This window comes from Phyllostomus hastatus, unplaced genomic scaffold, assembly GCF_019186645.2.
Source record: "Phyllostomus hastatus isolate PE091 unplaced genomic scaffold, TTU_PhHast_1.1 phas_contig_98, whole genome shotgun sequence".
Taxonomy (NCBI): Eukaryota; Metazoa; Chordata; class Mammalia; order Chiroptera; family Phyllostomidae; genus Phyllostomus; species Phyllostomus hastatus.
The window spans coordinates 8,964,586-8,991,493 of NW_025333999.1; the positions used below are offsets into that span (position 1 = coordinate 8,964,586).

The window sequence follows — 26,908 nt, forward strand, 5'->3', positions numbered from 1 at the left end:
CCACCACCAGGCCCCCGGAAATGCTGGCACACAGCTCAAAGCGGCCCCACGCACGGGCACGGGGGGCAGGGCGGGGATGCCACTGCCACTAACAGAAAGCTCTGGGAGGGGAGCTTGGCCCTGAGAGGGGCAGGCTGAAGGCGAGCCCTGGGCTCTGTGGGGCGAGCACATCGCCAGCCACAGCACAGGCGTGCCGCAGCTAGTACCACAGCTGCAGGTTTCACGCCACTGCTGTGGGCGCAAAGCAGAGTTCCCAGGGATTGTCAAGGTCCCACGAGGGGAACACCCAGCACAGAGACCACCCAGGCCCCCACTGCCGGCCAGCTCCCACCCCAAGGCACCTCCCATCCACCTGCTGACAGATGGAGGAGGGAGGCAGGAGCCCCATCTGCATGTGCCCCCTCACAACATGGCAGTATGAGTGGATGGGCGACCACCTCACCCATGGGCAAGGACACCATGGCGCTGAGTGCACGGAGAGCTTGCCCGAGGTCACCCAGCACGCTGGTGGCAAAGCAGAGGAGGAGCCCGTGCCCCACCAGCGCCACGCTGTGCCCAAGCAAGCCTCTGGCTTAGGCTTCAGGATGGGCCGTAGGTTCATTCATTCTCCATCCACCAGCAAGTGCTTTTCACGGCTGACCAAGTACCACCCCCTCCATTCGGGGCCCTGCAGGGTGGTGGGAAGGACCTGGCTGAGGCACCCCGACACCGCGCTCCCTCCCATGGCCAGCCCGGAGCCTGAGACCTGCCAGCACAGGTCCTGGTTTTCTGATCTCTGGTCACGAAAGGTCTGCCACATCCCACCTTGGCATGGCCCTCTCCCTGCCCCATGCCACGTAAGGTGCAGAAGCGTAAGAGGGGCTCTCATTCCCGAGAGCTCACAAATCCAGCCAGGACACCAGGAGGCAGAACAGCAGAATGGTGCAGACAAAGAGCTCCAGCACTGAGCCACCTGTCCCCTTCTGGCCCTGCTCCTTATCTGCTGTGAGGCCTCGGGCAAGTGAACCTGCCTTTGCCTCAGTTTCTCTGTGTTCAAGAGTCCCTGCCTCACAGCGTTCTGTGAGCATGAAGATCTCTCATTTTCTCTCTCCTTGTCTGCCAGGACGTCCCTGTAAGCGAGGACATCACCCACTGCAGCCTGGTGTTTGCCCCCCGCCCCTGTCAGTGGCCAGGAACCCAGTGGCACGTGAGACACAGCCGGTCGCTCGCTCTACTCCTCTCCTCGGGGCTGCCGATCCTCTTGCTGCTTCCCTGTGTGCCCCTCCTCGGCTGCTGTGCCAGGGCTGAGCCCCCTTCCCTACATGCACCCACTCCCCAGAGCCCTCAGGTCACCTCTTGGCCTTAACTGCCAGCAGTGACTCCCAAATTTACATCTCCAACCAGCCCTCCCCACTGAACACAGATCCGTAAGTCCACCCGCCTGCTTGCTAGCCCCGCCTCCAAGGCTGACCTCACATCCCAAACCCAACATGCCCCAAACCAACCCTCACATGTCCCCCCAAGGCTGCTTCCACTCCCGGTCTCCCTCGCCCCTTTGAAAATAGGTGCACCCCTCCAAAGCTCAGGCCGAAAACGTAGGTGCTTCCTGGACCCCTCTCTCAGTTACACACCATGTCAGAAAACCCTGGCAGTTCTGCCTTCTAAACACATCCCCAGTGCAGCCACCGCTACCATCTCGGTCCCAGCCTGCCACTGCATGCTGGCAGGGCCCCCCAGCCGGGGCTAGCTGCTCTGCCCTGAACCTGCCCTTCGCCTCGGACCAACTCTCTCACCACAGGTGACACGAACCTTCCAGAACCTAAGGCCAAGGGGTGAGGATCCTGGGCCCAGCAGCCTCCAGAGGCCTCCCATCTCGTTGCGAGGCCCATGCCTCCATGCCTGTGCTGCCCAATACCCGTCATCACGTGCCCCTGAGCTCGAACTGCAGCCGGCTTGAAACGCAGTCTCCATACCAGATTATGAAAATAGACACCTGATTTTTCCTTTACTTAACAAGAAAAGCATTTCAATAATAATATTTTACTTTGATGACATGTGGAAGTGGTATTTTGGAGATACCATGTTAAACAAATGTATTATTACAGTTAATTTCACTTGTGGCCTGGCTGGGAGGCTCAGCCCAGGTGGAGCGCCCTCCTGTGCACCCAACGGCTGCGGGTTCAATCCCCAGTCACGGGGCACATGGGAGGCAGACGACCGATGTCTCTCTCTCACATCGATGTTTCTCTTCCCCTCTGTCTCCCCCTTCCTCTCTCTCTAAAATCAATAAACATATTCTCAGGTAAGGATTTAAAAAATTAACTTCATTTGTTTCTTTTTACTTTTTTAATATGACTACTAGAAAATTTAGAATTACATGTGTGACATATTATTCAGAGTGGGGCAAAAGCAGGTTGACAGCCGTTCATATGGAAAGTGATACAGTAATTAGTAAAGGATGACACAGGAATAAACTGTGACCTACTCTGCCCCCGCCCCCATATTTCTGTTAGCCGGCAGCGCTCTGCGAGACCTCTTCTCCTACCCTGCACACTCACTCCATTCCAGACACGCCGGTCCCCTTGGTCCTCCCGGAACGTGCCCTGACCACAAGGCCTTTGCGCCTGCTGCTTCTCTGCCTGGAAGCTCTCCCCCACCCCCACACCCACATCTCTCCATTCCTCACTTCTTTAAGGTCTGTGCTCAAATGTTACTTTATCTGGGAGTCCTTCCCGACCACCCTAATCATAGTAACATGTCAGGACCCCTACTCTGCTCTGTATTTCCCATGGCACGTATCGCCATCTGCCACAGCACACACTTACTGACTCATCTGTCTGTGTGTGTCAAAATATAAGCCCGGGGAAGGCAGGGGCTTTGCTGGTTGCATTCACTATGCTGCATCCATACTTCCCAGGGCCGGATGCACACTGCATGCTGAATAAGTGTTTGATGAATAAAAGAATAAATCTACTTAGAACAGTATCTAGTTCATAATAAATGCCCAAGAAGCGTTGGTTAACGTCACGAAGGAAGCCAGGCTGACAGGGGGCCGGTGCCAGTGGTCCACACAAGACCATGTCTGACCAAGTATCAATGTGGAGCCCAGCCCAGGATGCTCAGAAGTGAAAGTTGGGGGCCAATCGATGGAGACCGAGCTGTCACCCCAACACCCTGCCTCACCGACAACAGCCCTACAAAGGCAGAAAGGGCAAACTCCCTCCCTTCTTGTAAAAACAAAAGGAGAATTAAGGCAGAAAGGAAATCGAGGTTTGTTTTCCTACGCATTTGATCAGCACATTTTCACTGAGGCTTACTCTGTGCAGACATGTCCACAGAGACACAGCTGGGGACAAAGAAACAGTGTGTGCACAGGGAAGTCGGGGTGCTGGGGGAGCAGGGACAAGCACAGCCTGCCCCGACAGCGTCAGAGAGGTTGGGGAGGGCAAGCAGCAGAAGAGTCCCAGGCAGATGGAACCGACAGCAGGGCAGGGGTCGACAGCAGCCCTGCGCCTGGAGACAGAGACCGGAAGAGGGCCCTGCAGAGGTGACTCTGCAGGCTGAATGACAGCTCGCTGGATACAGACACCTGCCAGACACGGCCAGCCCGCGCCTCCCCCCCAGCAGCTTCCTGAGCTGCTACCACAGCACTCTGCCCTCGGCCAGGCAAGAATCGGAGGATGCTGTCTACACAAGTGCCATTCTGGAAGCACGGCCTCCAGGGGGGCTCCCTGTGACCAGCCAGGTGGTTCTTTCATGGTCAGTGCACCTGTCAGGTCGCTGGCCGAAGGGAAGGGCACAGCAGCCTCGGTCGAGGCAGAGGAGAGCAAGGACGAAACAGGCGCCAGAGAGGGGCTGGGCGGCGACCGAGAATGGAACGGCAGCTCATTTTGGCCTGCGGCCACTTTTAGGTTCCCCAGGTGCTCTGTCCTGCTCCTCTCAGCGTGTTTCTGAGCTAATGCCGGTGTAATTATAGCCTTGGCGGCTTCCATTTGGGGCCTGAACAGGGAGAGCTTTTGCTAGGGGACGGCAGATGTCAACCCCTGGGCCAAAACTTGGTAAATTTCCTAGGAAAAAAATACAAGAAAAAATGTGGTAATAGTCCTCGTGATTGCCTAGTTACCAGGAAGATGTCCTTTCTGATCCTCCCAGAGTGGGTACAGGTGCCCGATGACTGGCCCCACTCCACCGTGGGGCCAGGAGCTGGCCTTGCCTCAGGCTGTTATGAGTGAGGAGGTGTGGGCGGGGCCAGCAGAGACTCTCCACCCACACGGGGCTTTGTTTTCCTCTTCAAGAGGCCCCACCAGGGAGCGCAGAGGAGGTACTGGACTCCAAACAGCAGCCTCGCCCAGGGTGGGCCCCAGCCCCTACACTAGGATGTCTAAAAAGCACACACACACTCCCACCCCACTCCCTGCACAGAGAGATGAGACCACACAGGAAACTGCCAGGGGCTCCGGAGCCACAAATGCATCCCAGGCCTGGACAGACCCACTCCTGGACTCCGCCTTCCTGTCCACAGGGGTCTCCAGGCATGCTGACAAGAGCCCAATGGTCAACTCTGCCAAGGAGCAAATGTTAACAGCTGCCCCAGGAGAGTGAGGCTGGATTTAACCAGGCCTGGCTCATTCCCAAACCTACCAGCTCCAGCCCCTCGGGTCACATTCTGGCTTCTTCACCACCACACCACCACACCCCCACCCCTCCCTTGGTGTGGGCTGAGTGGGGATGACAGACAACAACTACAAAGGGGATGCCTCACTCCAGTCCAGCCCTGCCCACCCCCTTCCCTCCTGGGGTGCTGCCCTGAGCCAATAACCTCCTGTCCCTCCAACTTCAAACTGAACACCCTCGAGGTATTTGTTAGACGCATGTAGAGCTTCAGTCCCCTGGGTACCGCCTATGTCATTTTGGCTGTGTTTCCAGTACCACTGCTCCCTTACATTTAATTATTTTCCTGTTTAAATCCCTTCCCTCTTAAATTAAATGAAATATTAAATTTCTTCATTTGACTCACTCTAAATTTTTCAATACCCACCTAGATTTGTCCTAAATGATAAGGTGTACATTAGTTCTGAATTTTTCTGGTATATGTTTAAATGCGCTGCTGTTAAAACACGAACACTCACTCCCGTGCTCACAGCCCCTCCCAGGCGCGGTGTGTGTGCCCTTGAAGGGAAGTGCCTGGGGTAGAGTCGGGGCTCGCAAAGTCAGTGCGCTGTGACGCGCTGGAGCTGCCTATCGCACACAGGTGCCAGGCCCCACCCCAGCCCCCACGTCAGGAGCTCCCAGCTGGCACACAGGAACCCGGGTTCCCCAGCCCCCCACCATCTGGAGGCTGCCCTCCAAAGGAGGAGGACCAGAGACTCAGCGGACAGGCTGAGCTGCCCGTGGTGCAGCCCCCAAACAGGCACACCCCACACCCAGCACACAACTTTGCAGGAAGGCGAACCCTCCGAGGAAGGCGGCTTGTGGCCGGTGTTGTCACCAGAGCATGCCCCCACCCAACCGAGAGGGGCATCGAGGTGACTTTCCAACCAGCAGGCCTCTCCCTACAGAAGCAGCAATGGTACCTGCGACCCTTCCAAGCTGATGGGACCTGGTGTTTCAGCTCCCCTTCCGAGTTTCCGGGAACCTGCCAGCCTGGTCCCTTGCCCTTAACCCCATTTCTAGCCCCAATGCCCACCCCAAGCCCACCCTGGGCTCCGGGGCCATGCTCAGCAGCTCCTCTACTACAGTGTGGGTCAGAGACCTGGGCCCCAATTCCGTCTGTGCCTCTCCGAGCTGTGTGAACCCCAGACAAAGCCAGACCTGCTCTGGGTCTCATTTCTTCACCTGGAACTCTGTAATCTCCTACATTTTGTGACTCTCCTGCCTGCCCACACAACACCCCCCCACACACACACACACGTGCAAGACTCTGCCGCTGCACGGAGAATGCTCCGAGTCCCACCCTATCTCTACAAGCAGCTAAGAAACATCTAGCCTGGCCCTGTGCAAACACAGCCAATATCCACACAGCAACACACACACACACACACACACACACACACACAACTACGCCCACCTCCTCCATGCACGGCACCCATACCCCTGTCGATCAGCAGCCAATCAAACGGCTGTCAGTCAGCAAAAGTCTTCCTGAACTGACTACATGCCCTAGAAATCCAGCTGTGAACCACAAAGACAGAGTCCCCGCTCTCCAGGGACTTTTATTCGCAGAAGAAGACGGACTGAACACATAAATGAAGAAGGTAATTTAAAGTGTGGTGAGTGCTATGAAGAAAATAAAACAGGGAACTCAGAAGAGAATGACTGGGCGGATGAGGGAAGAAGGCCTGTCTCAGAAGGTGACATCCAAGTTGAGGCAGAACAGCAAGCAGGGATGGAAGATGCAAAGCATCCCAGGTCGGAAACTCCCAAGCAACAGGAAGAGCAGGTGCGAAAGTCCTGAGACAGCCAGGAGCCTGGCATGTTCACAGGCAGAAGGAAGGGTGAGGTGGCTGGAGCATCCTGGATGGAGCAAAAGGGAGAGGAGGGACAGTTGGGGAAGATGACAGGGGACCCTGCAGGGCAGGGTGAGAACTTCAGAGCTGTATTCCAATCTGTGAAGCTCCTAGAGGGTTTTAAGGAGGGGACTCTGCTGACCTCATTGACTTTGGTCCACGTCCGGAAGACAGAGGACACGTGGGGGGTCCAGGCTACAGAGGAAACCGGCTGTGGACTGCTGCAGTGGCCGGGGCAGCCGGTGGGGGCTCAGTGCCGTGGTGACTGTACAGAGGACCCAAACCGAGACCCTGCTGCACACACAGGGTGGGGCAGAAGCAGGTTCCCAGCTGGGAGTACACCAAACACAGAGTGTGTTCTTGTATTGTTACTTAATAACTACCGTATTATTTTCCTAATGAACAAATGGAAGCCTGTTTTTGCCCCACCCTGTATTTAGAGATAAAGCCCCTGGGTGGGTGATGCGCTGAATGAGAAGAGAGAACACAAAGGAAAGCGCCCGGTCTCCAGCCTGAGCGCCAGCACAATGGACCCGTCTTGTGTGGCAGGAAGACCTGGGGAGAAGGAAGGGCAAGCTAAGTGGATAACTCTGCTCCGACTGAAGTCTGAGACGCCCATTAGGTATCCGAGTGGAGATGCTGAAAAGGCAGAAGGACAAATGAGCCTGGAGGTCAGGGGAGAGGGCTGAGCTACAGACACTGACTGAGCCTAAGTGATTGGAGGCTCTTTAAAGCCACCTAACTAAATGAGGTGGCAGAGACAGACTCCGGGTGCCACCACTTAGTGGAGACGGCAAGGAGTGGACCATGAAGCAGTGGAAAGCAGGAAACACGGTATCATGAAAACCAAGACAAACTTCAAAAAGGAGGGTGGCCCACTGAGTGCAAATAACAAGGTCGAGAGGGCGAGCAGAGGTGCAGTCCACCATGGGGTCTGCAGGCTGAGCGGACTGTCACAGGCCTGGCCGGGAGGCAGAGGCTGGGGATGGAGAGCGAGGGGCCCACCTTCCCTAGTGGGCTGCCAAGGCCCCCACCAACACCATGGCACCTCCTGCCCTCACGGGGCCACCCGAGCCCAGGATTGTCACAGCATGGCGTCCTGAGCACCCTCTACATGCTGGAGAAATGAACGGAGCCACCCACACTCCCACCCTCCTGTCACTTATATTCTAGGGCCAACAGTAGAATCAAGTAGCAAATGCCTTGGCTGGAGGCTCGCTGACCTGGCTTCCCAAGAATCCCTGCTGCATTCTTGGGGGTGGGCTATGATTATATCAGGGACTCCAGCCCAGCAGGGGTCTGAGAGGCAAAGAACCTGGCTGCGCTGCCAACAGGCGAAGCAAACACGCACAGGCACGCAACCTCTTTGAGCCTCGTTTTCCTCGTCTGCAAAATGGGGCTACACCCCCACCCGGCTGACACACGGGATGGCCACACTAAAGACCACACTGGAAAATGCAGGCAAAAAGGCTCACAGTTTCCAGGCCACAGCCCGGCAGCTACAGACGCCAGGTGAAGAGCTAGTCTCCCGGTGGAAGGTCCTCCCCTGCATCTCTTGGTGTGCACAGGGCCCTGCTAGCACAGGGCTGTACTGTGTGCCGATTGCTCCAACCCTCGCATACCACACCCCAAAAGATAAAAGGTCCCCCACCTCCCCATTGTGAACAAGGGGCAGCCGTTATCACTCCCTCTGCTCATCCAGGAAGCCTAAGAGAGGGGGCCTTTCTCACCTTGGCTGGCCAGGAGCCTGGGCATCGAGCGGTGCCTCAGTTTCCCTAGAGGTGAGCAGCCAGCGCCAGCATGCCTCACCTGCCACCTCTGGGTCAAGACACAGGGACCCCGTGGGACCCTGGCCCTCATCCCCTGCTGCTGTGTTTGACCCGGTGTGGCCCAGGCTCCTGTGCCTGCCCGCTTCCTTTGGAACCTTCCCCGACCCCCAGCCCCACACCGCACCAGCCACCCCAGACACGCGGGAGCAGCTGCATTTCGGAAGCAGGCCAACCCACCAAAAGTCCATCGTCCTGACGAACGGCAAATTCATTGAAAATCAATTAGTTTTGAATATCATTTTCTAACTTCTCACATTTTAACCACTGTCAGAATTCCTTTCATTCTTCAAAAAGCCTATTTGTCTGAACTGTGTGTTTAGCGATTAAAATTTCATTATTCCACATCTGAAGGGACTTCTTCGGCCACTTTTGAGGGCTCTGTGTCCTTTCAAATATAGTTTCGGTGGATTACTTTTTTAACATTTAGGATTTTTACCATTTTCACACCATTCCCACAAAGGTGTATCACCTTCAATTCTGTGTGTATAACAATTCAAACCAAACCAAGGCACTCGCGCCGCGTGACCCCGAGCCCGTCACCCCCATCTTCTCTCCATGCGGACGGACAGGCCCGAGTGGGTGGTGCCACCGAGAGCTCCGCTTCGTTCCTGAGAGGGACCCGCTGTTCCCACCGCGAAGGGTCCACACCAGCCACGGCCCTCAGACCCCCAACTCAGCACACCTGAGAGCAGCCTTGCAGATCATTTGTGAAAACCCTCAGAAGCCATGAAACCCAATTCCATGGAAACTTCTAAAAGCTTTAAAAATAACAAGAAAGAGCAGACTTTTAGTAATTTAGTAAATCAGTAAGTTTGCTAAAATTGGCGATTTGGTCATTTACCAAACTGAGTTTAAAAGCAGGGACCCCCTGGGCAGCTCACAAACAGCCGACCTCTGGGCCCAGAGCGGGTGGGGGTCCTGCCACCAGCCACTGCCTTACAACTCCTCGGGACCGTGGCCCCTGCCCCGCCGTCCCCACGGCCTGCCCTTGGGAAGGACCGCACACCCAGCCTGATGGCCTCCTTCCCCGCCCTCCAGGAGCTCCCACCCTCTGTGCTGCCTCCTCTGTTCCTGGGGAGGCTGGGCTCCTGCCCAGGTGCTTGGTGGGGCCCCCCTCCCCCGCCTCCTTTTCAGAGACATCAGTCCTGAAATCCGCCTCTCTCTGCCCCTTCCCCTTTCCCCCTCCAGTGGGTCATCCCCAACAGCCCCCCCCGGCCAGCCGCCATCACTGCCCATCTCCGAATACACAGAAAAAAGCAAAGCCTTCCTGGGGCCCCCACCCCCATTTCACTGTCCCCTCCCCAGAGAAATTCCAAAGAGCCACCTATGGTTGCTGTTTTCACCTCCTTGCCTCAACTTCTCTCCTCCATGCCACACAGATCAAGTTCCAACCCACCGCCCCACGGGGGGCACTCCCACCATGGTTGTCTGGGACCCACATGACGCCAAATCCAGGGGTTGCTCTACAGTTCTCCTACCTGACCTCTGGGGCTGCACAGGCACAGCTGCCCTCCCCTCTGTCCGGAGACCCGTGCTGCTCTGCCCCCGACCCCGCCGGCACCCTTGACTTGGTTTCCCTCTCCTCACTAGCCCTGGTCTTGGCCTCCCTTGCGCAGAGAGCCCCAGCACCCCACCCATCTGCGCACTCCCTAGGTGACCTCGTGGCTCTGTGGTCTACACACCATCTATGTGCTGACCACACGGCCCATACCCCACCCCTGACCTCTCCGACCTCCAGGCTTGTGGCCAGCTGCCGGCTACCCAGCACCTCCACCCTGACATGCCAAGAGCACTCTGGGTCTCTGCTCCTTCTCTTGTTGTCTCCTTCCCAGTGTACGGCAGTGTCGCTGCTCGAGCCTAAACTGTCAGCTGTCCTACCTCCAGTCCACCTCGTCCCAGCTCTGCCCCACAACAGACCCAGGCCCGAGCCTTCTCTCTGTCCCCCCACTGTCCTGGAATGTGGCCACAGCAACAGCACTAACTGCCCTCCCTCGCAGCCAATCCTGCCATGCCCGCCCCACCTCTCCCACGGTGCAAGTGCAATCTGTTCAAGTTCACAAATCGTACTGTGCTGCTCAAGTGTCCAAGTCCTCCAAAGGTCCCTCATTGCTCTTAGAGTGAAATCCGAACTCTGTCACTTGCTTGCGGTACCGGCCCACGATCCACGATCCACGATCCAGCCCCTCCTGCCTCTGTGCCCACCTCCCAAACCAAGGCCCCGCCTCATGCCCTGGGCCCCAGCCACTCATCTGCCTTAAGCCCTGCCCACCGCCCACATGTCCCCGCCTGTGGGCCTTTCCCTGCCATCCCCTCTGCCACTCCCCAGACCTCCCCGTGGCTGGATCCTGCCCAGGAGTTCTAGTTTGGCCTCCCCAATCTAGAGGAGCACCAGTCATCACTGTGTCACATCATGTTGCTGTCCGTCAGCCTGTTGTCTGTCCATCCCAGTCTCCGGCTAATCGAACACAAATTCCATGAGTGCGACAGACTGCTCTGCCTGGTTCTGGGTGTGTCCTCACACCTATGTCGGCTTGAGGCATGCAAGGGGCACCCAGGGAAGACGTGGGGGTGCAGGCACGCCCACACTACTCCTGCAGAGTGGGGACCTCAGGTTCAGAGGTCAGTGGCATGTCCTCAGACTGCAGGAAGTCCCTAAGCACACATACACAGGTTCAGAGCACTCAGTTTCTGTGGACCAGGTGCAGATGGCCTTCCGACCTTCGAACACCCTTCAGGACTCATCCCTGACCCCTGCTCCCGGGCGTCCCTCAGAGGTGAGCGAGGGGCTGAGCGCAGCAGCTGTCCCCCAGGGGAAGGGCCATGGCCCCTCAACCCTGTCCCACTCAGTTCTTCTCCCTCCTGCCCCCGCCCTTCCCTATCCACACGCAGAAGGGCCACCGCCAGACACCCTTCACCACACATACACGCACCACACGCACCCTACACCTACACCACAACCCCCACACAACCACACACACCATTCCACATACCACCACCACCACATACACACACAACCACACACACCATCCCAACACACACAAAATCACACACATCATCCCAACACACAAAACCACACACACCATGCCAACACACACAAAACCACACACACCACTCCACATACACCATCCCAACACACACACAGCCACACACACCACCTCCACGCACACACTACCAAAGCGTGTACCAAGCACACACCTACACACCCTCTGACCTCCCTTAGACACATTCCTCGCTATATCCACCCTGGCGTTATGTTGGCAGATGTGGAGGAGGGGCATCCCCAAGACTGTCATTTATACCCTGCCTCCTGTCTGGATAACTACGGTGGATCTAGTTCACGGCTAAGCCAGTAGCATGCTCCGGGGCACAGGCCCTGCAGAGCCGCATCAGGAGCTCCTGAGAGCAGGAAGAGCCCACTCAGCACACCCCGCAACCCGCCGCTGGCCCAGCCTGTCTGATGGGGAGCAAGCAGGCAGGCACCCCTAGGAGATGTTATCTGAAAGGCACCAAAAGATACCTTCCCCCAAAACACCTCGCCCCAACCATGACAGCTGAAATTCTACCCTTAAAAAGTCTTACTTGGGGTTCCATTTTGTTCTCTCCCTTTTTTTTTCATAGCAGTTTCTTTCTTATACATGAAGGTAATTGGACATGAACTCATCAAAGCTCTGCTCACACCTTAGGAGGAGCAAATCCTGCCACCCACAGACAGGAGCCTGAGGTCCTGCCACTGATGTGGGAGGGGAATGACACAAAAGGAGGGCAATGACGGCACACAGGGGCAATGCAGGCTTCTCCAGTCTCCCCAGATGTCTCAGCCCCCGTGGTCAGGAAACTGGGCTCCTCCCAGTCAGTCCCAGCTGCTGACGAGCTGGGCGAGCCACTGGTCCCTGGCCCTTCCACACAGACACCCTCCTTCTCCCTGCCCCAGAGTCCTCTGCCCCACCCCATACCCTCTCCTTGGCCATCGGACGTATTCTCTGAAAGGGGAGGTGTGAGAGGTGACAGCGCTGCAGCTAAAGCCCAGTTTCTGTTGACACTCAGCCTCTGACAGCTGTTAGAAGAACGTGACTTTGAAATTTAAATAACACGCTCCAGCACTGGCTCCAGGAGACAACCTGAGGATAAGCAGTTTGCTGCTGGAACCACCATGCACAGAGAGGTGGGGAGACAGGGAGAGGCATGGCCAGTTCCTTCACTTGCTCCAAAGCCCTCCATCCCCAGCCCCCAGCCCCTCCTGCAGGGGGCTGCCTCGGAAAGGAATCTCCCAGGGGCACCAGCCACCCCACTGAACTTCAAGGGGTTGCTCAGCAACCCAAGGGGAGGAGGGGCTTGGGGCTCAAAGGCTCAAAGGCACTCCCCCAGGACAGCAGAGAAGGCAGGGGACCCCTAGGCACCCAGCAGAGCTGAGCAAGACCTGACCTTTCCCAGCCATCCCCACCAAGGCCACTGAGGCAGCCTTCCTGGGGGACTGAAGCCCTCCCCTGCCCAAGGGCACCTCAGCTCCTCCCAAGGGAGTCCAGCGCTCCAGCCAAGCAGTCACCCTGAGCTCCATCCTCCGGATAAGCTCTGGGCAGCCATCCCCAGGGACAAGATCCCAGAGGGTCCATCTCCCACCCGCCACAAGGGTCTCTATCTGGTGTCTTTGGAGCCCACACAGGTCACAAGACGTGTGGTTCCTTCAACACCCTAAGCCCATCCAGGCCTCCATGCGGTGACACCACCAAAACATCAGACCCAGGCCCCACTCTCCTCCTCCAGGACCTTCTTGATTTCCCAGGTGCCGCCAGGCACAGCCTCCCCTGGACTGCCACCGATAATAAACCACCGAGTGGGTATCTGCCAGCCCCACTTGACAGTGAGGACGTGGGTCCGATTCAACTTAAAGTGGTGTCTCCTGTGGAACGCCCTGAGCACTGCCCTGACATCCACTGGACTGACCGACCGTGCGCCTCCCAGGTGCCCAGCCCCACCACCAGCCCTGTGAGCGCCTGGCCGGGTCCCTCCCGAACCTCAGGACTCCTCAGCGCAGCTCCCACAGGCACCTCAGGCTGGCCCGGGCCTCCTCGTCGCCTTTCCTGTGCAGGTCTAACACCTCGCACTAAACCATTACCGCCCTCCAACCCCCGGCAAAGCCACCACGCCACTGCCATCTCGGGTCCCGGACTCCTCCGGCACCTTGGGAGGAGCTGCGCGCCTGTCATCGCAGACACAGATCCTGCGATGACAGTACAGGTGAGAAACAGGAAACTCGGAGAGGTCAAGTGACCCACCCTGTGTGGCCCGGCTCGTAGGTCAAGGCCAGGATTCAAAACTAGGGCAGGGGGCTCAGAGCCCACACCCACCCACTCTCCCAGGATGCTCCGGGGGGCGGGGCGCCCTAGTAGCGCAGCACTGATGCAGAGACCAGCGCCCACGACCCCATCAGGTGAGGGCAGGCCCCGATAAGAGACAGAGTGCGACGGCACCCAGGAGCAGGGTGCGGGTCCCCTCTCAGGCCCTACGCAGGGGGCTTCGCGGCAGAGGTAGGGCTCCCTCCCGCCAGAGTCTCCAACAAGAACATGCCTGGGCCTCTCCCGGCTCTGTCCAGGCAAGGTGGCAGAGTACAGAGGTTTGCCGGCCACCTGAAATGGACGCGGCCCACCTCTTCTTCCTCAGCCCCCGGAAAGCACCAGGGCCCAGCCTCTCACCACCATGCTCCACACGCAGTCACAGCACTGCATAGAGGCCACGGAGGGGCGACAGCTATGGGGTCACGCTGGGCAAAAGCAGAGCCAGGGTTAGAACCTCGGTCTCCGGCTGTCCCTTCTCTCTGGGCCTCAGTTTCCTTTTCCGTCAGGGGAAAGGGTGGGCCTAGATGGTCGCTAGTCCCCTTCCGGCTACAGAGAAGACCGACACATCCGCCTGGACACACTGCATGTCCACACGTCCGGAAGAGCTTGCAGGGGAAGCCAGGCCCTGCAGATGCCTGCCCCTCCCCAACCGCACGCAGGCCGCCTGCCTGCCACTTCCCCCTGTCCCTGAGGCACGGCCCACGGCTGTGAGGACAGCCACCACCCTCGGTCCTCATTTTGAAGGCCTCCCTGCAGGTGGACGGGCTCCTCTGCTCCCCTCACTGTCCACATGGCCGGCCCTCGACGTCTTCCTGCCTGGACCATCTCTTCTTCCCTGAGAAGCCTTTCTCTCTCCTCTCCACCTTAGTCCATCCCCTCTGGCCTCCCCGGAAGAAAGCAGCTGGGGTTCAGCATTCACACGGTCACAGAGACTTGGGGACGGAGGGGCACGGCTGGAGCTCCGTCGTCTCTGCATCACCCCTCGCCTGGGCAGCGTCAGCAGAGAGATAACTCCCGGTCACTCTCCCTGTCACTCTCGGTAAATCCTCCTCATCAGCCGCGTTAGCAGGTATCACACTCCCACAGGACAAACACGGGCACCACAGCTCCAAAAGGCTGCAACGCAGCCCCAAGTCACACAACCCTAAGCGGGCACATCAAGATTCAAACACAGCACCAGGTGGTTCACACTCTTCCCACATGCCAAGGGTGACAGGTGCACAAAACTCTCCATTTCATGTTTCCAAGGGCAGCTTGAATTGCTAGGAATAGGACAAACCTCATTTCTTCTCCACAAAACCTCCTCTCCCGTCTGTAAGGCTCAGGCAAGACACTGGATGCCTCCAACCTCACTGTTATCCTGGTTCTAGGCAGAGCCACACTGCTCTCCTCCTGGCCTTGGACTCGGGACTGACGACACCAGAAATCCCAGAGCCAGTCACTGAGCCCAAGGCTTGTGTCTGAACTAGGCAGCAAGCAGGGGAGGGCTCACCCCTGCCCCAGGGCCTCTGGCATCAGAGCGTTGGGGAACCCTGGTGGCTTTCCTGGCCAACAGAACCCCACCAGAGAGAGAAAGCAAGAGATAAAGAGATCACACATTCCAGACGCTTTGCACTGGGCCCCGAAATCTCAGACACCAAAGAGAAAATAGCAACTGAGCCCCACACAGAAGGGTTCAGCAGCACCCTTCTCGGAGTCCCTGAGGCCCAGCTGAGGGCCACCTAGGTGGGGGAGGCAGCATGCCACCAGATGTGGGTGTGTGGAAGTGGGAGGGGCTCCACACAGCCCCACAGGGCAGCAGGCTTACCTCCCCAAAGCAGAGTCCAAGATCTTGGGTCACCCAGGCCAGGCCTTCCCACCAGCAAGCTCCCAGCAGAAGACATGTGTGCCCAGACAGCCAGCCCTCAGCTGGCAGGGCAGCCTGGCGGGCGCTGGCCACCACCTGAGCTCCAAGCTGCTCTGCTCATCGCAGTGCGCCACACGGCACTGCTGCCATCGCCTGGGCGCTCTGGCGAGGACAGGCTGGGGGGCACGGCTCCCAGTGCCCGCCTCCTTTCTGCAGGAAGAAAATGTGAGTCCGGAGCAGGAGGTGACCGGCCCACGCCCTCCAGCTGACTGGGGGCAGAGAAGGCCCTGGAACCAGGCTCCATGGCTCCCCACCAGCCTCCTCTCTGCTGAGCCCACCCTGGCCCACTTGGTTTCCTGGTAGCCAGGCCAGGGCCTCCTCACCAACTGCGCGGTCAGGTTTCCCCAGGCAGAGCCGGTGCCCGGGCACCCACTCCAGGGCTGCTGTGGGTGCAACAGGGCCAATGGGCATGATGAGGAGGCAGCAGTCAGGGACCCCGAAGCCCTGCCTTCACAGCAGGGAGCAGTCCCCGGGGCCCCGGCACCCAGGGCCGGGCAGGCCCAGTGGGTCTGGGCAGCAGGTAGAGGAGCTGGCCCAGCGAGTGCAGACCCAGTCATTTCCTCATTTATCTTGTCGAAACATCCTTGTCCCACAGAGTGTCAAGTCCATTACGATTTTCTGCTAGGAAGACACTTCACGTGAGCCAGGGAAGCAGCAGGGGCGCAACTGAAGTGGGGAGTCCTGACCTTCAACCTTCGGGGAGTTAATCCCAAAGGCCCCCTCCCGCACAGTGGTGCTGGGGTGGGGGCTGGTACCTGAGCCACTGGTGGGCTGGAAATGGGTGCCTGTCCACCAGGAGGACAGTGATGCCCTCACGGGAACAAAAGCTGGGCCTCCATTTGGGGAAAAAAAAAGTAGATATTACAGTGGCTGTGGCCCTCCAAAACCCAACCCTGATAAAATTTTACTTCTTGACTTTTGCTATGGACTAAATCATACCCCTGGAAGAGCTATAGCCCTCAGTATGACTGTATTTGGAGAGAGGGCTTTCAGGAAGGAATTAAGGTGAAAGGAGGCTATGAGGACGGGGCTCTAATAAGATAGGACTGTGGCCTTACAAGAGCTCGCTCTTTCACTCTCATTCTCTCCCCCTTCCCCGTCCCCCTCCACACTCCCCAACTCTCCAGCCCCACCCCACCCTGTGAGGACTCAGTGAGAAGGTAGCCATCTGTAAGTCAGAGAGAGAGCTCTCACCAGAAACCAAACCCTGCTGGACCTTGAACTTGAACTCCCAGCCTCCAGAACTGTGTAGACCAAGACAGTATTTCACTAGTTAGATATATTTTTCTCCTTAGGGGGTAATAAAGGGGAAAGAAAGTTTGGGCGGCCTTGTGCTAGAGAAGTCTTCATTTGAAAGGGCTCAGGGGCTCACTGGAGTCTTTCAGTCACAGTTCAGAGCTTCCCCTCTGGCAGCTTGTGTGCCCCAAGGTGCTGTCTGAAGACATCTGGGGTAGTCACAGCTTGGGGAAGGGGCGCTACTGGCATCAAGTCCCCAGACTTGTAGGATGCTGCTCAACATCCTACAATGCACAGGGTGGGCTGTTCTCCCAGGAGACGTACCCAGGCCAAAGTGTCAGCAGCAGTGCTGCTGAGAAACCCTCGTTTAAAGTGAAAGAGACTTCAAAGGGCTTCACATCCTGCCACGAACCAGCTGGAAACCTGGGGCTTTGTACGCAGGGATCCCAGGGAGCAAGCCCACCCTGACCCTGCCACCTTTGGCACCAGCGGCGGCTCCAGGAAGAGTTCACCGCCAGCCCCCACAGAGCATTTCCAAGACCCCCCAGGGCCTAAGCAGGGGCACCCTGCGCGGGACCCACTGGTTCCCCAGACGGCAGAGAAAACAAAGAACCAAAAAACCCAGTGGGCTCCTACACACAGACCAGGACAAGCAAAACTATAGTTCAACCTTGGCCTTCCCCCTGTCTGAGGCAGGCAGAGGGGCTGGGGGTGCAAGGAGCAGAGCCCTCAGGGCAGAAGGAAGCCAAGCAGATCTGGTGACTGGCATGTCCTGGACGCCACCGCAGCAGGTGGGGCCCTCAATACCCACTGGCTCACTCAGACCTCAAGACAACCCACAGGGCAGCTGTGTTCTCCGTTGCACAGCTGAGGAAACTGAGGCACAAAGAGCCTGAACAGCTGGAACAGAAAAGCTGGGGGTCTGGAAAGAAAGACCCATGGGGAGACAGGCAACAGAACAGGAGAGCGACATCAGGATTCAGATTCAAGCCCCGCTGCCCAGCGGGCGAGTGCCAGGCAGTCCCCATAAATGTTTCACTGCACACGCAGGTGAGCATCTGCTGACCTGAGGATCGGCGCCCCTGAGCCAAGGCCAGGGCTCCATCTGCCCCATAGGCCCAGGGGAGAACCGAGAGCCCAGCCCACACCTGCTCACCTGAGAAGATTGAAGCAAGCCTGAAGATGTCCGAGAGGCGGGAGGTGACCGGCTCATAGGGCGAGGCCTCGTAAAACTCCTCCCCTGGAAAAGAGAGCATCATCAGGCACAAGTGCCCCTTCCTGAAAGTGAGCATTGGCATGTCACATGGACAAGTTATTCACTCCAGCCAGAGTAGAAGGTCCCCCAGAGCAGGTCAGATGGCCGAGGAACTCAGCCATGACCTCCTGGCCTGACCTGCCCTATTCTAAGGACTTCCCAATGCTCGTGGGAAGGAGGGGAGGTGGCACCATGACAGCCCGGGGAAGGCCAGGTCCCATCCTCCAGCACAATATCACAACACATCCTCACTTCATAATACAGGGCTTGCAAGTGGCCCAGAGAGGTGAGGTGACCCACCTGAGATGATACAGCTGCTCACGGCCAAGCTGCAGCTGGACATGGTGCCCCGGCCCTCACTCCCGTGCTCTCTCCCACCGCACCAGGCTGACCCTGCCCAGGCCCCTGGAGGGGACAGAAGATCCCTGTTTGCTTCCTATCATGACACCAGAAGAATCTGGCTGGAGGGCCAAGGGGCCTGTCAGCCTGACCCCTCCCATACTGTCTCCCTATCTGTCCCACCACCTGCTGGCTTCTCAGACCATGGGCACATCAGAGGCTCAGGGAAAGGGAAAGCAAGGGAACAATGGGAGAGAAATGGCCCCAGAGTCCCCCCACCACCTCATCAGACTCTCGCCCCCTCTGCAGACACCCTGCAGGAAAGGAACCATCCTCTTAAGACTTCACAGTAAGAAGTCAATAAGTAATCTCTCAGGCTGTCCATATGAAGTGGGGGTGGGGACACAATAATGACCCACAGCCTCACACAGTGAGCTCCCACCCACCCGGGGCCCAGACTGTGGGCAGGCACCTCCTTCCTAAGGGAACCCCGTGCAGGCGGCACCCACGGGGGCCACCTGCAAGAGAGTGCCAGCCACCCAGACGTGGCACCTGGGAATCCCTGTGAGGAGCTCAGTCAGCTGGTCCATGAGGTAACCCAGAGGCTAGGATTAGAGACAGAACCAGTCCCCTGCTGGTGCATGGGGCAAAGCTTCCTGTCTGCTAAACTGGCAGACCCCCAGAAAAGGGTGCAGACCCCAGATGATGCGAGAAGTGCATGGCCCTATGGAAACGGCCCCACCCTTCGCTCCACCTCCCAGGAGCGGCCGTTGGGCCCTGCAGCACCCAGCAGCGCCCAGCACACAGCCTCTGCAACGTGGATGCCCACCTGGCATTTGCCATTTGACCTGAACTGGATGTTACTCTCCCCTTCAGGCCAGGCTCCGACCCCACCTTCCTGTGGTCTGTGTCCTCCCCGCTGCCCACCAGCCCTGGGGAAACTCCGTGGTGAGGTTGTCAGCCAGTGCCAGTGGTTGAGGCCAAGTAACATAAGAGTGTACAAGTATTTTTTGAAATTAAACTGTGTGAAATTACGATATTATACTGTGCTTTCCATGGGCCAGCACTACTGAAAGTGCTTTAGGCACACTAACTCATTTACTCCTCTTCACTTACCTACAAGGCTGGCACTCTTAGCCTCCCTGTTTTACTGACAGGGAACTGTGGCACAGAGACACTAAGTAACTTGCCCAAGGCCACACAGCTGGTAAGTGGCAGAGCCAGGCTTCAGACCCAGGTAGCTGGTGTCAGGATCCAAGTACCTAATCGTCATGAATGCGGTCTCCAAAAACACAGTGTCGTTGAAACCAAAGTGCTCTGAGAGACAAGTACCGCAGAGGTCTAAGTCCTCACAGGAGCGGCCTCTGCCCACTGGACTGCTCGCCCAGCACAGGGCCTGTCCGTCATGACTGTACCTGGTGCAGCTCCGCCCCTGGGTACACATCAGCCAGTGTGATTGACTAGGGTGTCTCTGGGGGAAATAACCCTCCCAGGACTGGTTGGGAGAGGTCCACCCAATTTAGGTCATCAGAATTCAATAAATGAGTGGATCAAAAAACTATGGTACATTTACACAATGGAATTCTACACAGCAGAAAGAAGGAGCTCCTACCCTTTGCGACAGCATGGATGGAACTGGAGAGCACTATGCTAAGTGAAATAAGCCAGACAGTGAGGGACAAGTACCATATGAGCTCACCTTCCATTGGAACATAATCAACAAAAGAAAAAAGCAAACAAAATATAACCAGAAACATTGAAATTAAGAACAAATCTAACCAGAGAGGAGTGGGGAGGGAACAGTGGGGGAAAGGGTTTTCAGGAACTACTATTCCTCTTCACTTCTGGCCCCACCCTTCTATACTATACTATACCCCACCCTACTATAAAGGACACATGGACAAAACCAAGGGGGAGGGTTGGAAGCAAGGGAGGGAAGTGGGTTTGGCTGAGGGGAGCAGTGGTGGGGGCAAAATGCAGACAACTGTAGCTGAACAACAACAAAGTAATTTTTTAAAAAAGAAGAAGTCACCAGTAGAAACCCAAGGCCTGGCTACTCGGGCTCCTCGGCAGCCAGACCGAAGCCAAGTCAGGACACCAGGTAGCTAAGCCATGACCTGGGAGAGGACTATTGGGAGAAGCCTTTGCTTTTCACATCTGAAGGACCAGAGTGACTTCAAACCTCACTGTCACCTTCAAGAAAGACAAAAAGCCTGGTCTCAAGTGCCCCGTGCAGCCAAGAGCAACAGCTCCACCCTATAAATACCAGTGGTGACAGTGGAGGTGACACAGAAGGTGGAGGTGCCAGGGGGACTCAAGGCCCCAGGACCTCCCCAGGGAAGAGGAAGGGGCTGGGTAAGGCATCAGGGCCATGCCATGAACCTGCTATGTGCCCAGAGACACTACCCCTCCTCCCTGCACATCTGCTTCCCCACCAGAATGGGCATGGGACTGAACGGCTCCAGGTCCTTGCAGCTGGGACTGTCCAGGCACTCAGGAGGGGCCACAGTCCTGCCACCACCACAGTCCTGCCACCACCACCTCCACTCGCTGAGGGCTTCAGCCTCAGGCAGAAGGACACAGTGGGACCCAGTCTCCAGGGGCATCTCACCACCAGCAGAGGCCAATCCTGCCACCCACCCCAGGGCCCGAGCCCCGTTATTAGATGTTGTTGGGAACCGGGAGAAGTGCTGGGGGACCACGTCCCCCACGCCAGGAACACTTAACTGTTGGGTAGATCCTCTTACTCACAGAACATTACCTGCTATTCAAAGGCCTCCAGGCTATCAGCTCTCTGCAGAAACTACTCTGGCCCGCAAGACCCAGGGCTCTGCTTTTCTAGAGTGAGCCCAGGGGAAAGGTCTCCCAGCTTGTACACTGGCTGGCACAGGGAGCAACCGTTGCTTTTTTACGCCATCACCATCTGCAGCACACAGTAGGTGCTTAGCAGATGTTTGATGAGTAAATGAACCGATAAAGCAGTTCAAGATTTGGGACCCAGACATCTCCTGCCAGGCATTCCTGGGTCTCAGGGACCTGGAAGCCACAGGGCAGCCGGCAACACGAACACACGTTATGTGTATTGTCATCCCTCAAGCACCTCACTGCCCAGCACCAGTCAGGAGGCCCTGGGCAACGTCAGCAACATCGGCAACGTCAGAGGGAGCCCCTCAGGTGGGAAGGTTCCCGGCAGCCCACCAGCTCATCTGGCTGGCACTTCTGTCCCTTCCCCCATGCACGTTCCAGCACAGCCACCCCAACCTGCTGCACAGTTTCCCTTGGGCTGAAATGGAAGGCCAGGGGAAAGAAAGCCAGAAACCAAACAGCCCGGCTCATTGGATCAGGGACGTCAGTCTTCTCTGCCCAGAGTCGGCCTGGGGCTCTCACAGGAACGCGGTGCCTGGGCCCCTCTCTCTGCTCACTTCCAGCTCGAGAACTTGAGATCGCTAGAAATGGGCGACTACCTGACTCATGCAGAATCCCTTTGTTATTAATGGTGGTAATTCTATTAATAAATATATGCACAGCTTTTTCCTTTATTTGGGGCAGAGCTGAACCATCTTGGCCAGCGGTCAGGAACGCCTCTCTATCCAGCCTCCACACCTGATCCATCTCCTCCTTGCTTCCAGCATCCGGAGTGGGGATTGCTCCTCTGCCCTGAGGGGCCCTGGACCCACCCCTCCCCTCTCCCAGGCACTGTCCACAGAGCACCCCTCTCTCCTTCACCTCAGCACCTCCATCATTACTGTCCTGCGTTGGAATTTAAGATGCTCAACCTTCTCACATCTTTTTTTTTAAGTCATCCTTTGTTCTTCTCCCCTCTTCACACCAAAGTTCTGGAGGCTGCTGTCCACGCCCATTACTCTCTGCTCCCTGGCTCCTATTCATTCCCTACCCAAGCTTCGACCCCCAGCAACCACCTAAGAAACTCACCCCAGGGCATCGAGGACCCTTTTCCACCCTCTCCAGCTGGACCTGCAGCACTGGACACTGGACACTGGACACTCCTTACTCCTGAGGGTAAGCTCCGGCCCTGGTCTCCTGCTGCCCTGGCCTCTCCCCGAGCCTCCTCGGTTACCTTTGCAGCCCGACTCCCACCATCCTCCTTGCCACATCTTTAAATGTCACAGATCTTGGGGTCTGTCCCCACGCTCCTCCCTCAGCAATGGCCCACTCCCTTGCAGGTTCCCACCCATGAGCTGAGAGCAACCCCTAAGCCTCTGTCAGCTGAGCCGCAGCGCTGCACACCCAGCTGTCTGCGGGGCATGGCCAATGAGCAGCACAGACCCCCGAAAGCATTCAACATCCCCCTGCCCTCCCCCAACTCAAAACCTTTGCTGTTTGTGACTGAACCAACCACCCATCCAAGCTCCCAAGACAGAAACTGGGTGCCCTCCTTGACTCCACTCCCTTCACCAAGACCTGTGGGTTCTCCCTCCCGAAGGGCTCTTAGATCCTCCCCCTCTCCTGCCCCTGTGCTGGGTCAGTCACCTTGACACCTGGCCTGTGTCACACGGTGCCTTCCAGTCTCCCATCTGCTCGCTTCCTGAACCACAGGGATGCTGTCCTGAAGCAGAGCTCAAGGTCGGTGTCACTGAACACTGTTCAAGCGCCCTGCTGCCCCCAGACCTCGTGCCCCTGCCTCTCCTCACCCCCGCCCACTTCCAATGCCCCCTCTACATACGGAGTCACCTGCGGGCCCACATGCGATTTCGGCTCTCCCCCACACAGGCCTCTGCCTGGCCCACCTTGCACCTCTCAAACTCTTCCCAGGGCCCTTCACCACATAACTGCAGCTCACTCTTTAGTCTCAGCTGGGAGGCTGCCTCTTCCATGAAGTCTCTCAAAATTTTGTAGCAAGGAGTTAGACGCCCCTCCTCAGTTCTACCACAGCACTCACACCCCCAAATGACAGAATGCCTTCACATGTTTGCAGCTCCAGAGTATGAGCTCCATGAAGGCAGAGGCTGCCACAGCCTGTCCTCAACTGTTCCCACAATGCCTAACAGACAGTAAGCTCTCGATAAACAGCTGCTGAATTAACAAATGAACGTCTGACCCAGGCAGCAACCCTCCTACAATATATGCAAAGTGTCCACACTCCAGTCTGCAGGGGGATATGGGGGAGGTAGTATCTTGTGGGGGTGGCGGTGACAGGCTCTGCCTTGGGACTTGGGGGTAGGCTGTTAAGGGATATGGACCTGCTGCCCTCATGCCACTCCAAGCCCTGTAGATGGTGCCCAGGCCAGCCACAGGGGCCGGCCCTCACTCGGCATCCAGGTGGCGGGAGTGGCAGGACTTGTGAGCTTGAAGCTCAGCTCTGCATTCACACAGCCAGCCCTTCTCTCTCCTCTGGCCTGGCTTCTCCATCTGCCTGGGACTCTTGGATCACCTTCTCCTGTGACCACTTCATACAATCATAGGTCCTCCTGCCCCCGGTTTACTTCCTGTCCCCCCCTCCCCGACATGGCTCCAGCCTTACTCCATGGAGCCTTCTCTCCTCCTAGATCAGGAGGCTACTTCGTCTGGGTTCCCGTTTCCCCCCAGCAGGGAAGGATAGAGAGTTGGCCAGTTCACTCCATTGCTGAGTCCTCCCTTGAACCTGCACCTGCCCACACCCCTCACCACCACCACCACCACCCACCACCATCCCCGCCAGGCTTACCCTCGGTCAGCCCCAGGTGGATGCTCCAGTAGATCTGCAGGCACTGCAGCTCCTTCTTCATGCCCCGCTTGCAGCGACAGTCATACAGGGGGCTCTCCTGCAGGACCTCCAGGGCTGCCTGGCACTCCTTGTTGGCCAGCATGGTGTTCCGGTCCCGGCCCGCCAGGCACTGCCGGAGCGTGCGGTAGCGGGAGCTGCAGTTGGATTCCGCCGCACACAGCTCATTGGCCCGGACACAGTCCACTGGGGGGCGCCAGCTGTGCAGCTCGGGGCCCTGCAGGGAGGAAGGGCTGGCCAAAGAGCGGAGGGTCTCGTCTGGGTGGTGAGGAGGGAAGACAAGCATGAGTGAGGGCCCCCACAGTCTCCCACACACATGCTGGGCTGAGGGGTGGGCGTTCCTGGAACCTCACACCCCTTTACTCCAAAGCACATCAAATCCTACCCCATGGCACCTCCCCAACAGAGCAGGTCGGAGGAAGGGCTGCTGGTCCCAAGACACCAACATCCCTCCTCAAACATCAAAGAGGACTCAAGCTGCCCTTCTGCTCTGGCTCTATCAGGTTCTCTCTGGGCCCACCTTATCACCCCTCAGCACCGGGCCCAGCCAGGAGGCCCTCGAGCAAGACCACAAACTGTTGAAGCCAGGAGGCCACAGAAGAATGTGACAGCCTCAGCAGAGAGCTGGGGGCTGCAGGAGCTGCTGGGGTGTGCGGGGCAGGGATCACATTCATACCCCCTTGGTCCCCTCTCAGCTTTGGTTCCAGACAAAGGGCCACCAAAGCACTAGTTAAACCCTGGAAAGCGGCAGGAAGTCATTTAACTTTCACAGCCTGTTAGGACATTAGACACCACTGAGTCCAGCCCCAAGATTTTGCCCTGGGGAAACTGAGGCCCGAAGAAGGAAGATAACACCTCAGGGTAGCACATAGGCTGACAAGGCTCCTCAGATCCCTAGCCTATCCATTCTGAGTTCTGTAATTGAACGATAAAGAAAACATTTTTAAGAAAGAGAGAGAAGACTGGGAGACAAGCTGGACCCTGAGGTCGGAGGTGTGCCGGGCCCCAGCCCTCGCCCAGCCCAGGCTCACAGTGGCTGAGACCTGAGACCGCGCCTCGCAGGGGCAGTCTCCGCCTCAGCCCACCGAGGGAACGGCTTACGCAAGCTGCTTCCTCTTTTTCTTTTCTTTGTCTGTCTGTCTGTCTCTCTCTCTCCTCCTATTTCTTTTTCTCTTTCTTTCCCCCTCCTCCCGTGCTCCTTTGAAAGCCTCTCCCCCTCTGTCCCTTCTTTCTTTTCTTCTTCCCAAAAGCCAAATAAGAAGTCCATTTCAAAAGGGTGAGAGCATCCCTCCTGGGCCCTCATCTCACACAGGGACCCCGGCTTCTCCAAAAGTGAACAGACAGGAGTCTGATGTCCCCCCTTCTACCCATCGCCCCAGAGGGTCCGAACCCCCCGTCCTCAGGTGGGAGGGCATCAGGGGAGAAGATCCAGAGGTGAAGGCAGGGAAAGGCCCACCCGAACCTTTCAGAATGAAGTTCCCAAAGTGGTTTCATCCATCAGACATCATCCTGGTCTCCCTGTCCTTCCCATACCCCTCACTCCAGATCCTGCCCCAGAAAAAGCCCCTACCATGGCCCAGAGCCAAGACTGCTTGCTCCAAGCCCCGAGGAGTGATCTGGGAGTCTTCCTCCATTCCATCCTGCCCCAAAACGTAACATGATCCTAGACCAGAAGTCCCCTTCTCATAACCCCCAAGCATCCCCCCATCTCTACCCAGCAGGGCCAGGTCTCCCTCCCTCCCCCCCAGGAGGCCCTGCGCAGGGGGCAGCTACCGCAGGGAGACAGCGACACCTAGAGGCAGAGCGCTGCACCGAGAGCCGGGCCCTCCTGGCAGAGCCTAGGAGGGGAAAGGATTAGTTCCTAGAGGGACCAGGCCTACCCACGAACCCAACCGACAAAGAGGAGCAAGGGGTGGACCTGGAGTGGAGAAGGCCTCCAGGGCAAGAGCGACTGACACTTCCTTTGCCCGCTGACCATACTTCTGCCTCAGGACAGGAAGAGCTGAGGGCTGTGGCCAGGCAGAGACAGGCCAGAGAAGAAACCAGAATGGAAGTGTCGGCGTGGGCAGTGGGGCATCTGCTTATTTCCCAGCTTCAGCAAATTCCTAGGTCCCTGAGCAGGACTCAGTGCATCTGGGCCACCCAGGAGCAGCTGAGCTGACCTGGCCTCACTTGCACCTGCTGCCCCCACCTAGTCAGCCAGCCAGCTGGTGCTGAAGACCAAACCAGCCCTTGGCCTTCCACTGACTTTGATCACCCCAGTATCCTCGCAGGCTTCTCCCCTCCCACCTCGACTATATCCGGGGTGGACTGAGAAGGAGATACCCTCCGTAGGCTAGATGATCAGGACATTGGCCCAGTGGACTGGGGCAAGAAGGACACTCACTCTGCCAGCCCTACAGGTGGGATCTGGAGCCCCAGGGATGATCCTTACAGAATCCCGGCTCTTGTGCCGAAAGCTAGGGCATCCCCCATGCTGCCAGCTAGCACACGACCAGGCAGGGTTCCCTCAGCAGAAGACGGGGTGTCCTCTCTCCGAACTGCCCACCTGCTGTCTGTCCCTGACTCTCCCAGTTGACATCATGACCCCCAGAAGCAAACAAGTCCTGCCAGAGGAAGGAATCACGGCAACTCAGGGCCAAGAACTCCAGGAGAATAACAGTCAGAAGGCATCCCGCTGGCATTTCTGAGTTCGAGGTCAGGGGGAAACTCAGATCCACCCAGGAAAGACACGTGGAACAGCTTCTGGAGACACTGGGGACTGAGTGACCCCACAGAGCTACAGCCATTCCCCAGCATCGAG

The 26,908-nt window shown here is 57.5% G+C and overlaps 1 protein-coding gene across 5 annotated transcripts in view; it reads right to left on the reverse strand.

Moving 5' to 3' along the window:
- The window catches only part of GFRA2 (GDNF family receptor alpha 2), a 98,250-nt gene that overhangs the window by 50,874 nt on the left and 20,468 nt on the right, over nucleotides 1–26,908 (reverse strand). For 4 of the 5 annotated variants that reach the window (XM_045853517.1, XM_045853519.1, XM_045853516.1 and 1 more), the window contains exons 3-4: nucleotides 24,049–24,363; nucleotides 17,946–18,029 (exon numbers count right to left, since the gene is read on the reverse strand). In XM_045853517.1, coding sequence (XP_045709473.1) covers nucleotides 17,946–18,029; nucleotides 24,049–24,363 — 399 coding nt within the window. The remainder of the gene's footprint in view (nucleotides 1–17,945; nucleotides 18,030–24,048; nucleotides 24,364–26,908) is intronic. The other variant, XM_045853521.1, reaches the window with a different exon arrangement.